The sequence below is a fragment of the Glycine soja genome, chromosome 4 (assembly GCF_004193775.1).
Source record: "Glycine soja cultivar W05 chromosome 4, ASM419377v2, whole genome shotgun sequence".
In the NCBI taxonomy this organism is placed as follows: Eukaryota; Viridiplantae; Streptophyta; class Magnoliopsida; order Fabales; family Fabaceae; genus Glycine; species Glycine soja.
Window position 1 is genome coordinate 44,027,851 of NC_041005.1, and position 12,430 is coordinate 44,040,280.

Consider the following 12,430-nt stretch of genomic DNA (forward strand, 5'->3'; position numbering starts at 1 on the left):
CCAATTATTTTTTTCCTTTTTAATATTAGTCTTTGCAAATGCAATAGTTTCCAACTCTGCATTAAAAAATGGAACTGGGTATTTAATTGGATAATAACATGCGAAAATACTTTTTCTACACTATAATGCAGATTAATTAAGATTAGTTTGAATACAAATTATTCTAGTTATATATTACGATTTAAATGTATGAAATTTTAAGAAAAACGAACACTAACATATATATACACTATCGCAATTTTACTTCCTTCTGAAGTAGTACATATTTCCAAATTGGAAGAAGTTTTTTTCTGAAATTTATAACTGGCTCTTTTAATGATAAGTTATAGCAAACTCGTACATCACATGACTCGTATGTATTTATTAACACATAAGTGCCTTTCATTACACATTTTATATTTTTTTTATAAATTTTAAAAAATTGAAATATAAATTTTGTTTTATTATTATAACTTTATAATAGGTGCATTTAGATCACTTTTAAACAAAGATTAAATTTAAAGGAATGTCTTAAGTATTAATAAACATTTACAAGTCACGTGATTGGTTTTGATTTGTTCATAGACAAAAATGATAGATGTGGAAAAAAATAAGTGAAAAAGGAAAACAATAGTTGTTATGAACCGTCTTTAACGTTTGTGAATTACTTCCTTACGTTTTGCATTAAAAAAAAAAAAAAACTTTCTTACGTTGGTGTTTGATTATTTTAAATTAGGGAGATTTTAAAAAATGAATAATGGATTAGGTTCAGTAGTTTTAAACTCATATTGAGTGTTGAGGATGACAATTATTTGTATATATATATATATATATATATATATGTGTGTGTGTGTGTGTATATTCATTTTTTCAAAATAAAATTTCAGTTCAACTATTGTATATATAGAGAAAAATTCTTGCTGCAAGAATTAACTCAAATATGTTGTAGATTTTTTTTTTCTATTTTAATATAATTATTTCTTATAAAGGATGTAAGTTGTCTTCGATAAAATTTATCAATTACCTTTAATGTTGTTCTTGAAATTTTATTCAACTTATTTAATTAAATTGTTTTGCGAAGGATTTTATGTTATCATAGTAAGTTTGTAGCAGAAAAAAGGTATTTTGTATCAAATAACTAGTGACGAAATAATTATTGTTTTAAAATAAAAAATAGTAAAAAATAAAAATTATACTATATTTTTATTATCTTCTTTTAGAATTAGTATTCGGTGTGAAGTTGGTGCATTTATTATTCATACGCGGCATGGGCCCATGATAAGAGTGTTTGGTGGTCCAACCCGCTTCAAGTCCTCAACAGCGTTGGATTGGAGGTAACATACGTCCTTGCATTTATTATTACTATTATTATAACTATGAACTATCAATTTATTATTATTTTATTTAATTTTATTCTGTATTTAATTATTAATTAGAAATCACTATAAATATTAAGTTTTAAATTAATTATTATTACAAAAATAATAATCTTATCATATGTCATTTACTTATGAATTAATGCTTTTTAATTAATTAATTTGACATGCTTGGTTGCGTTTTTGTGTTTGGATCTTGCATAACTTATTACGGGCCTATTCTTTTAAAACAAATATGATGGGTACATATGAAAAAAATTAACAAGAGGTTTTTACATTGGCAATCACATCTTTTTAGGAAAAATATTTTTCTAATCAATTAAATATCTTTATTCTGTATAAAAATTTAGTAGGGTTAATTAAAAATATATTTTAAATAAAAGTATGATGTAAAAATAATTTTCTATAATTGATTTGCCTAGGTCATAGACCACGAATGTCCACCAACTCACTAGATTAGGTACTAATTCTGCTTACGGTGCATGATTGTCGTTGGTTCAAGAGAATTTTACATACCATGAATATTGAATATGAATTTTTCCACTAAATAAATTGTTCCTACTCATATGAACCCAGTGAAACCTTACATTACTGTGCCAATCCTTTAGGTTTTTTATAATTGATACTGAAAAATTAATTTAGATAATACTAGTTCTATATTTAAATGTATTTCTTGAAAAATTATTTGAATTATATAAAAATTGTTTTGTAATAAATTTACACACACATATATTGAACACTTTATTGATATTTTTTTATCACATCATATCATTTATTGTACTTATATTTTTTCTTCTTTTTTCTTTTTTTAAATAACATTGTGATTTCCAATAATTATTTTTTGTAGAACTTTATTTTTTATATCTAAGTGTCTAGTAGAAGGCGTGTACAATATATTTCCTAAGTTTAACCTTTAAAACTTTTTTTTTTAATAATTGTCCGAAGTGAAACAAATGGGCAAACTTTGGAGCTCTTAGAATAGACTGCAATACTCCACATGCCGTGACATAACTTAGGGAATTATTATGCACACCCCAACTTATTGTTTAGATCACGCCCTTTAATTGAAAAGTCCAAAATATCATTTCCTCTTTTGTACTAAACCAGTTATCAAGCACCTCTCCTTTGTATTCTTCTTCATCTTCGTGCACCTGTTCTCCTAAAATCAATGATCATCCTTGATCCTCTACTTGTGTTTCTCCTCGTAGTGGCACCCCTTTCTCTTCGGTCATGGCGAGTTATGTCAATTCCATATTGCTAAAAATGTTAGAGCAATACGGGATTTATGTGAGTCTCATGGAGGAATGGGGCAACATCTTGGATGCTTGGTTATGAGTTTATATCTTCTTCTAATGAGTTTGCGTATGACCAACCATTGGACGAATTTGAAGATATTTGCTCACATTTTCCTTTATTCATTGATTATTTGAAGAATACATGATTATACCACATTAGGAGAATTTGTTATGACATGGATATATCAAGTGATGCACCTTGGAAATACAACAACAAATAGATTTATTTTTGTTTGCATATTAATTTGACCTTAAGAAATAATTTCAAAGTATTTATTGTGATTTCAATGTACAATTGAGAGATAGCATAAGAAACTTGTGTAGTTATTGTGATTTCAATGTACAACATGATCAAATTGAAAGGATTTGTGTAACTAGGAGAAATTTCTGTTGTGAAAAGAAACTCTTATACTTAATAGAAAATTGTTTTTGTTGTGTATTTCATCTAGATACACAATGAAAACATATTTATGTTGTGTGCACTTACTCACAAAACAAATTACTTTCGTAAGAAAAAATAATACTAACATGGCGGGGGTTTAAATAGAAATAAGGGAGTGCAACAACCCCACAACTTATTATTCTTTTTTTAAATTGTGCACTTTCTAGATTGTTTTGGGCCTTCTTGTTTTTATTTGGGTTTGCTAGCTAGGCTATTGCATCTTGCACCTCCCATTGCATTCCAAAAATCTCATTTTAGAATAGAAATTACCATTTTGAATGGGCTTTTCAAAATGCAATGTGAAGTACAAGATACAATAGTAGGAGTGCAGAAAACAAATGTTAGGTTGCTATAGCCCCTATAGATTTGCTATTGGCTCCTACCACCATTCAATTTTTTTAACAAAACCCTTTCTTGCATTGCAAAATGGAATCACGATTCCATTGTACATCGTTCAACAAAATTGTGATTTTGTTATACATTTTTTTTGCACCCCCAAAGTGCAACAGAATTCTGTTGGGTGGAAAATATGCACAACATAATCACGATCCATTGTGCAAGTGGGGGTCAATAAAGCATGAACAAAGGAAGTATGATTCCGTTGCACAGCGTATAATAGAATCATACTTTTGTTGGGCCTTTTGTTTTCTTGAAAAAATATATAACAGAATCACAATTCTATTGTATATTTTTTATTTTGGTTTTTTAATGTTTTGACAAATAGGTATCACAGATGAAAATAACTTATGTATTAAATCAAATTTCATAGAAGTTTCTTTTACATATTGAGATACGCATCCATAAAATTAATTGGATATACATTCAACATTTAAAATTATTTTAATCCATAGAAATGTGTACTACATATTGAGATCCTTTACTTGAATGAAATTGTATTGAGTTGAAAGCTTGCATGCGTTTCATGTAAGGCTTTTGTCACAAATGGGTTTTGGGTGTGAAGTATCTTTTTTACTGTGGTAAAACAAGAGCAAAAGAACAATTATCTTTTAAAAAAAAGTTATATTATCGTAGAAAAGATGAACTGAGCGAATAAATCAATATTAGCTTACAAAAGTAAATGATATCTTTAGTGAATAATACATACATGCACAAAGTAATTTCCATTGACAAATCCAATTGTAACGAGACAAGGAGCAGATGGTGTGGGATTCCTAATTAAGTGGAAAGAAGGTTCAACTTTGCAGCCTAGATAAGTGGGCCAATGCAACATTATACCGCTAATAATGACATAACCCATGTCAGGAATGGTCATCCACTTCGCAGTGGGTATTGAACCACTTTCAACATACAAGAGGTTATTAATTTCAATAGTCTTTCTTCTGAGCCAAGTAATTCAACATAGAGAAGGTGTCATATTTGAAGTTCTCAAATCAAATCTTGGCAACGAGAGACCAAGAGTCCCTACCTTGGCTTAACAAAGCTGCAATTATCTTGTAATTACAATTTCCATTCGGTGTGACATCAACAATGTTTAGAATGTATTGTTGCAACTCATTAGAAAATCCATTCACATAATGATCCATTTTTGTCTTCTTGTTTTCATGGCCAACTTGTGAGCCACACTTAGAGTTCTCGAACTACCAATCATCGTGTTCATTTCATCAACGTGCTCCCACATTGAAGGTTCACGTTTGATATATTTCACAAACTTCGATGCACCTTTTTTAGAGTTCCTGAACTACCAATCATCGTGTTTATTTCATTAACGTGCTCCCACATTGAAGGTTCACGTTTGATAGAGATCACAAACTTCGATGCACCTTTTTTTTTACTTTCTCTTGAGGGGGACACATTGAAGTGGTATTTGAAAATGTAAATTCACAGAATTTAATCTTTAAGGTCATTTTACCACACACGTATAGTTGTGAAAATATCTTAAACAAAGCATCGACCTTATGTGTCAGGGTTAAGTCCCCCTAAGAGTCACCCTTATTTTATAAACTATGAATGGATAACATCTTCCAATGTACATGGATGCACTTCAAGGGAATAAAGCCATATATACTGATAAATTCAACAAGTTCACAAGCACATGGTAGACCTGAGTAACTTTAAGTGTGTAGCCACAAGCATAATTGTCAATACCTATAGTGTCAACCTGTTGCAACTCATGGAAAATGATGTCTTATGCTTCTCTTTATACATAGATGCATAAATTCTTATATATTAGGGTATCAAACCTATGCTTAACCATATTTATGTTTTTCTGAAGCAAAGCTTTAATTGTCATACGTTGCAAGACAAACATCTTATTCATTGCATCCCAACAACTACACAAATCTCTTATGCTATCTCAAAGCAACTGCTTCAATCTCGCATGTATGCCTTCAACCCTAATATGCAACAAAAATGAAATGTAAGAAATTATGCAATTAACAAAATGAAATGTTAAAAATGGCTAATTTCAATGAATTTATCTACCTATTTGTTGTTGTGTTGCCAAGATACATGACCCAATAAACCCATGCTTGTACAAACTTCTCCTTAAAAGGCATAAACCATGCGTTTTGGACATACTCTACAAATACTTTATAACATATGCACTTGTTTGTAAAGCTTTTCAAGCGTTCGTTATATAATTTTTCATCTGGAGATTGGAGCAATAGCTCCTAAGCATCCATTTCATTTTGCCACTCTCTAGCCTTATCCAAATGGATTTTTCATTTTGTGCTGACATTTTTTGTAATAAAATAAACATAAAAAGTTGGTTGAAGAAGGAAGCACAGTCTCCAATGCATTAAATGAAAGCAAGATCCCTATAACTGACAAAAAGCTGAAGCAACAAAGCATTTTTCTTACACAATCCTTTCACCTTACTTAAAGCCCATTCAAAATTATCTACTTTCTCATAAATTAAATAAACAAAGGCAATAACAAAAGTCATGTTTTTTTTGAAGTGATATCAACAATTTCTAACAATGGAAGATGATATCTATTTGACTTGTAAGTCGTATCGCCAATCATTATTGTTGGGAATTTAGGAGTTTGATGGAATCTAAATGTGTCCATAATGTATCTTTGTCGACATCTTCATTGTCTAATTGTCTAAACTAGGTATGATAATAGGTAGGGTTTTAGGTAGGGTCCTATAGTACTCGTCCCCATACTCATGTTCTGAAAAAATCCCCATAGTCGGCCCTATACATGCTGAGGTAGCAACTTTAATCCTCATACCCATTGGGTACCTATATACCTATACCTGTACCCGAGACCCACACTTTACTTATGATATAAAGTTAATAAATCAATATAAAAATTAATCAAAAAAATTACTAAAAATTCAAAATGCATTCTTAAATTTAAAAAAATAAAACATTAAGAACATGTTCACACAATATTAAAAACAAATAAGCATAGCACTGATTCATCAAAACTCAAGTCATAAATAAACAACATTACAAATATAATAATCCAACATAACATGATTCTTAAAGTTAATGCTTTATTTGCTTAACAAAAACACTAATTAAACTTGGACATCATGTGGTGATAATACTCTCCGAGACTAGTAAAAAAATAGTAAAACTAATTAGCTCATAATTATATATTATAAATTAAAAAAACACAAACAAATAGGATATTTGACCTCATCATAAAAATCAACTTCTCCATATTTTTGTAAGAACCTATCTCCAAATTCTATATATTGCTTTGATCCCCCAATACCAATAGAAACTAGAACATGACAAAAAGACAAATGCATTAGACCTATCACAAATGTTAAATAAAACTATCAATAGAAGACAAAACAACAATTGAATAAACAAAAGAATGTAATTTTTATTACCTTGTTGCTTATGTTTCATCTAGCTTTGTGCACACATAAGTGCCTCCAAAGTAAACTCATGAAGCCTAGAACGATGAGGACTCAATAACCTACCTCCCATGTTGAAAGTAGATTCTAAAGCAACAATTGAAATTATATTGTCAAAACATCCTTAGTAATTTTCTGCATAATTGGATACTTGATCCCATTTTTTTTCCACCATCAAAGAATGTCAAAATTAGCACTCATAAGCAAACCTTTCTCATCCAAGTAGAGATCTAGTTCATACATTGTTTGTATCTTAATTGTTTTATTCTCAAATGAGTCATAGTCACTAAGGAAATTGCTAACTTCTAGATTATCCAAGTTTGACTCAATATCATTTTCATGTGAAGTTGAATTTTCCATTATTCCCTTTGTCTTAATATGGTACTCTTCAAATAATGAGTAACACAACTTCCTGATATTGTTCATTTCAATTGAAGATGAACTTCCATAAAGCTTAGAGAAAAAGTACTCCAATAACTTAAATTTGTATCTTGGATTTAAAATAATAACAATTCCTATAATTCCATGAATAACATACCAATATTTCTCAAATTTGGCAACCACTTTTGAAGCCATATTTTTAATAGCTACAATTGGACAAATTTGCCACTGCTACAAAGAGAGCTAAATTTGTTTTGTCAAAGGGAAGGATGCCTTGGTTGTTTGATATAGTGTCCCAGAAAACATTTCAGTTACACGATTAAAAACTTCCAACCTACTACATATCTCTCTTGCAATTTCTCACTCATCTAATGTAGGCAAGCATGTATATAACTATTATCTTGTTTTCAAACAATTAAAACACCTTTGTAAGCCAATGCAACAACAAGCATGTGATAAGTGGAATTCCATCTAGTTTTGCATTGAAGAATGAGTTTCTTTGTGACAGAAACTTTGATTTGACGTTCCCTAAAGGTTTTGTTGGTTCTAGTTATAAATTTTGCTACTCTTAATCTGCACAAGATCAAAAAACAAGAAAAACACAGCAAAGCAATACACAGCAGAGCAAGAACCCAAAGATTTACGTGGTTCGATAATGTGCCTACATCCACGGGAAAACGCAGCTCATCATCATCACATAGATCATGAAATTACAAGTTCAATACAAGCAGCAACTAGCTTTGATTTCTCTTGGTTTCTCTTTCAACAAAACCTCTCTCAATCACCTAGCTCACTACCTCCCTTTTTGAACTCTCTGATTTCTGCAGTTTTTCAGCTTCTCTATTTTTCAGCCGCTCTCATAAAAAAAACCACACACTGCATTACATGATCAAGAATATATATGTACACTCTAGCTATGCTTTGGTGCCAAAACCAATTCAGTTATAATAACTGAAAAAAGTTATGACAACACCAATTTAAAGTTTTTTCACTTGTGCCATTTGTGATTTTGAGTCACACACCACAAATCTCCACCTTGACTCTAAATCAACAAGTGTCTACCTTGTGATTCAAGGCTGCACTTCTACCAATCTGCTTTAAGCATCTTCAAAATTTATCAAATCCAAGAAGTGCTTGAACTTGACACTAGAGAGGGACTTTGTGAACATATCAGTCGGGTTTTCTTCTGTTGAAACCTTCTCCACCTTCACCTTCTCAGATTCAATCACATCTCTGATGAAGTGTAGTTTCACATCTATGTGTTTTGTCCTCTCATGGTACATTTGGTGATTTGCTAAGTGAATGGCACTTTGACTGTCACAATGAATTGTGACACAAGTTTGTGTTATTCCAAGTTCATTAATCATACCTTTAAGCTAGATTGCTTCCTTCACTCCTTCAACTAGGGCCATGTATTCTGCTTCAGTTGTTGAAAGAGCAACAACTGATTGTTGATTTGATTTCCAACTGATTGTTGTCCCAAACAAAGTAAACACATATCCTATTAAGGACTTCCTTGTGTCTACATTTCCTGCAAAATCTGCATCTACATAGCCTGTGACTACTGCCTCGTGTGCTGTCTTCTTGTACCTTAAACCAGCTTTCAAAGATCCATTTAGATACCTTAGTGTCCACTTCACAGCTTCCCAATGTGCGCTGCCAGGATCTCCCATGAATCTGCTTATAATACTTACAGCATGAGCTAAGTCAGGTCTGCTGCAAACCATTCCATACATTATGCTTCCAACACCACTAGCATAGGGTGTTTGATCCATTTTAGAACTTTCTTAAGCTGTTTCTGGTGCTTGAATAACATATAGCTTTGTATGATGACCAAGTGGTGTGCTAACAGGTTTGCTTTGATGCATCCTAAACCTTTCCACCACTTTCTTGAGGTAGTTGCTTTGGGACAAGAATAGTTCACCCTTTGCCCTGTCCCTATGAATATCAATTCCGAGTATCCTTCTAGCTGACCCTTTGCCCTGTCCCTATGAATATCAATTCCGAGTATCTTTCATCTCAAATTTTGTGTTCAAGCTTTCTTTGAGTATCCTAATCTCTTCCTTATCCGCAGTTGCAATGAGGATGTCATCCACATACAAGAGAAGATAAAGAACACACACTTTCCCCTTTTTCAGGATATATACACAACTGTCATATCTGTTTCTAATGAAGTCATATCTGATCAAGAACTCATCAAATTTGAGATACCACATTCGAGGGCTTTGCTTCAGTCCATACAAAGATTTTTTCAGCAAGCACACCTTGTTCTCCCCTTCTTCAAAACCTTCCGGCTGGTTCATGTAAATGGTTTCCTTTAGATTTCCATGGAGAAAAGCTGTTTTAACATCCAACTGTTCAAGTTCCAAATCATACTAATTTACCAGACCAAGTATAATTCTAATTGAGCAATGCTTTACAACTGGTGAAAAAGTCTCATTGTAATCAATTCCTTCAACCTGTGTAAAGCCTTTTGCTACCAATCTTGCCTTGAATCTAGGCCTTTCTACTCCTGGAATGCCTTCTTTCTTCTTGAAGATCCACTTACATCCAACAGCCTTCTGCTTCTTGGGTTGATCCACAAGTATCCAGGTATTGTTCTTTCTCAAAGATTCCATTTCTTCACTCATTGCCTGAAGCCACAACTGGCTGTCTTCACTTTCAATTGCTTCCCTCTAGGTCTTAGGTTCTGAATTTTGAATCTCCTCAGCAACACTCAAGGCATAGCAAATAATATCAGCATGACCATACCTCCTTGGAGGCTTTATCACCCTTTTTTCTCTATCTCTAGTCAATTGATAATTGGACAAGTCATGCTGAGTAACCAACTCTTCATTATCTCTAGCTTCTCCTTGATCAGTGTGATCAATAACATTTCCACTATCATGATCTGAAATCTCAGAATGCTCCATCTCAAAATTGGTATTCTCACTACTTGAGCTGTTATCCTTCTTCTCCTTACTCAGCATTGTCATTCTGCTCTCATCAAAGGTTACATCCCTGCTGATGATGCATCCTGTCATCAGCTCTTGTTCTTCTTTCAAGTCAAACGCTTCGAGGATTGCAATTTGAGGACTTGCTTGGTGCCCCTGCTGAATTGATTAGGAGGGGAAAGCATGGAAGCCTCTACAAGGTTATGCTCGATAATGTGGTGCTGTTGGCAGTGAAGAGGATCAAGGATTGGGGGATTTCCAAGCAAGATTTTGAGAGAAGGATGAATTTGATAGCCCAAGTGAAGCATCCACGCGTATTGCCACCCGTTGCATACTATTGCTCTCAGCAAGAGAAGCTCCTAGCATATAAATATCTGCAGAATGGTAGTCTCTTCATGTTGCTCTATGGTAAGTTGTAAGCAAAGTAAGGTGTTATTACATTCATTTGATATGGAAAGTAGTTAATAAGCTATGGTACTTTGTTTGACATACTAATGCATATCACATAAGTAGTCACTGCTAAACGGAAGAACTATTAAACTAGGAAAAAGGTGTCTTACTACCTATGATAATGAGAACACAAATTTGCTTACCATCTAAATGATATTTTCTAATACATTACTAATAATTAGTTTTCCTAATATGACACTTATTTTCTTTTGGCCAAAACTTCGATGTAGTTCTTTAGATACTTCTGGTGTTGTTTTCCAATCAAAATTAAAATTTTCATCTCTATAATCACCGTAGTAAAAGTTTGTATTAAAAGTCAACATATATTACAGAGATGAAACTCTTTAGGACTTGTATATAAGTTTTTCCTTTCCTTTTATGGGATATCTCTAGGTCTTCAATTTGAATTTTTTAAGGCCCAAGAGCAGTTTTCAGTGGAACTAGGGTCTGCAATGAAATGTAGCCTAGAAAGAATAAATCTAACCATATGTTTGTCTTCACTTTTAATGGTTTTAGGATCTCAAAGTGGCCACTCTTTTGACTGGGGAAGCAGACTAAATGTTGCTGCTAAGATAGCTGAGGCTTTGGCATATGTGCATGAGGAGTTTCTTGAGAATGGAATAGCACATGGTAACTTAAAGTCAAGTAACATTTTGTTTGGCAAGAATATGGATCCATGCATAAGCGAATATGGCCTAATGATGGCAGAGAATCAAGATCAATTTGTCCATTCTCACAACAAAGGTCTCAAAAGCAAAGATCTAATTGCATCCATCTTCAAAGCTGATGTACATGCCTTTGGTTCGATACTTCTCGAGCTGCTGACAGGGAAAGTAATTAAAAATGATGGATTTGATCTAGTCAAATGGGTGAATTCAGTGGTCAGAGAGGAATGGACTTTTGAAGTTTTCGACAAGTCCCTAATCTCACGAGGTGCTTCTGAAGAGAGAATGATGAGTTTGTTGCAGGTAGCACTAAAATGCGTTAATCCTTCTCCCAATGATAGGCCAAGTATGAGCCAAGTTGCAGAGATGACAAATTCTTTGATAGAGGAGGAAGAAAAATCCATATCCTTTGACACATGACCCAAAGTTTAGTTATATACTTCTACGCATCAGATTAAAAAATAAAATAAAACAACTTCTTTCAGGAAGCATGTATTAATCCAAACTACTCTAATTTTAGTTTAGTTTCGTGCAAATCACGATCAGAACACATGAAAATGGTAAATTATCTGGAGATTGGTTGTAACTTGTAATTTCAATTAGCAAGAGTATCTTTTCTTCTAGAGTATAGGCAGCTTTTACATTTCTAGACCTTATCTATCATTACTGTTCTGCATAACCGCATCTCTGCAATGAAATTTGTGATTTTTTTTAACATAATTCCATGTCTCACATACCGAGCCAAGCTGCATGTTACTTCAACATTTATTATGCTAACAACATGATCTTACAAAGTTACTTTATTTATGGGCAAAACCAGCGACTACAATTACAGAGGTAAAAAAAACAAGCAAAATTTAGAACTCAAGCAAGCTCTAAACTATTGAATGCAAAGTGGCTTGCAAATATTGAATGCAAGAAAGAAAACACCCGTTAGGAATCATTTGCATGTTGGGGGAGATAATGCATGTTTGGTTTGAATTGTGTAACGCGGTTATTCATGTCAAATTGGAAGCAGCTCTTTACAATTTTCACATTTTAGTGAAACTGGGACCGGTCTTAGTTGAGTAATTC

General features: G+C 32.6%; 1 protein-coding gene across 1 annotated transcript; it reads left to right on the forward strand.

Moving 5' to 3' along the window:
* The first annotated feature begins 9,913 nt into the window (after positions 1 to 9,913).
* On the forward strand, positions 9,914 to 11,848 carry LOC114409807 (probable inactive receptor kinase At2g26730). The gene is made up of 3 exons (XM_028373406.1): positions 9,914 to 10,230; positions 10,335 to 10,649; positions 11,208 to 11,848. The coding sequence occupies exons 1-3, from the start codon at positions 10,212 to 10,214 to the stop codon at positions 11,774 to 11,776; spliced, it is 903 nt and encodes a 300-aa protein (XP_028229207.1). The 5' UTR covers positions 9,914 to 10,211; the 3' UTR covers positions 11,777 to 11,848.
* The last annotated feature ends 582 nt before the right edge of the window (positions 11,849 to 12,430 follow it).